Here is a 1,199-nt window from a genome sequence, read left to right on the forward strand (position 1 = left end):
TCAGAAGTCAAGTCTCAGGGAGTGCCTTACAGTGGGGGACCCAGGAAGTGATTTCCTCTCACATGGAGATAAGATCTCCATGCTGGAATTTTATTGTGAGGGGTCTCCCTAGGCTAGTCTCACGCTTTATGACTCATTGTTCTAAGTCAGATCACTGGGCCTTCCCCAACAATATGTAAGAAATAAAAACAGACGACTTGTCAACAGAGATGTGAATCTTCTTCGCTCAGTTATGTTCTTAATAATAATAATAATAATATATGCAGAACAAATATAAAATCAAAGATGTCCACTGAGTATAAATGTTTATTCAAACCACACAATTCAAATTAAAATACAAGTTTATTTTTTTTTTATTCTGTTGTCCACTTTTGATTAAAGAAACACACAACTATGCACCTGGACCCACAAATAATATAGTGGCAACAAACTCTAGACCCACATTGCTTTGTGTGTGTGTGTGTGTGTGTGTGTGTGTGTGTGTGTGTGTGTGTGTGTGTGTGTGTGTGTGTGTGTGTGTGTGTGTGTGTGTGTGTGTTACAGCAGCCGTGGGTTTTCCTCTCTGTAGTCGTGTGTGTCTCCCTTAAAGGGCAGGTGGGGGGGGTGGTTGCAGATTCCCATGAGGAAGATGATGATGGTGCCGAGCGTCATCACCGGAGTGACGAGGAAGAGGCAGAGACGATCCACCGTGCGAGCGATGCCGCTCCAGTTGTCTTTCTCCTGTGAACACACAATCACACGTTGCATTCTGCACACATGGCTGAAGGTGTGAGGTCAGAGTTCGACGCACACAGCGAGTGAGCGCTACACATCGTTACACTAAAGTTTAACTCTGCTTCATGACACAGTGCATTGAGTCATTCATCTCATTCATCTCGAAGTCATCAGCTACAGCAGACTCCTGCTTTCCTCTGTGTGTGTGTGTGTGTGCGTGCGTGTGTGTGTGTGTGTGTCACCTCGTTGTAGTCGTTCTTGTTGCGCATGTGTTTGATGATGTAGTTCGCTCCGTCCACGGCCGGCTTGATCTCTGCGTACAGCTGCTCCGTCATCCCTCCGTCGTCCTGTGGACTCACCACTGCACAACCAGAGCAAACACACAGAGCAGGTTGGTGTAGACAACAAACACACATACAACAACACAAAGGAGTTTGTCTTTTCACTGGTTCCTCGCAGAATCCTTCATGGACCTGGATGAAAGC

The 1,199-nt window shown here is 46.0% G+C and overlaps 1 protein-coding gene across 1 annotated transcript in view; it reads right to left on the reverse strand.

The window, feature by feature from the left end:
- Window positions 1-537: 537 nt before the first annotated feature.
- The window catches only part of chrnd (cholinergic receptor, nicotinic, delta (muscle)), a 7,848-nt gene continuing 7,186 nt past the window's right edge, over window positions 538-1,199 (reverse strand). Inside the window, exons 11-12 of the mRNA XM_061094075.1 lie at window positions 957-1,075; window positions 538-720 (exon numbers count right to left, since the gene is read on the reverse strand). Coding sequence (XP_060950058.1) covers window positions 538-720; window positions 957-1,075 — 302 coding nt within the window. The remainder of the gene's footprint in view (window positions 721-956; window positions 1,076-1,199) is intronic.

The sequence above is a fragment of the Limanda limanda genome, chromosome 20, assembly GCF_963576545.1.
Source record: "Limanda limanda chromosome 20, fLimLim1.1, whole genome shotgun sequence".
Taxonomy (NCBI): domain Eukaryota; kingdom Metazoa; phylum Chordata; class Actinopteri; order Pleuronectiformes; family Pleuronectidae; genus Limanda; species Limanda limanda.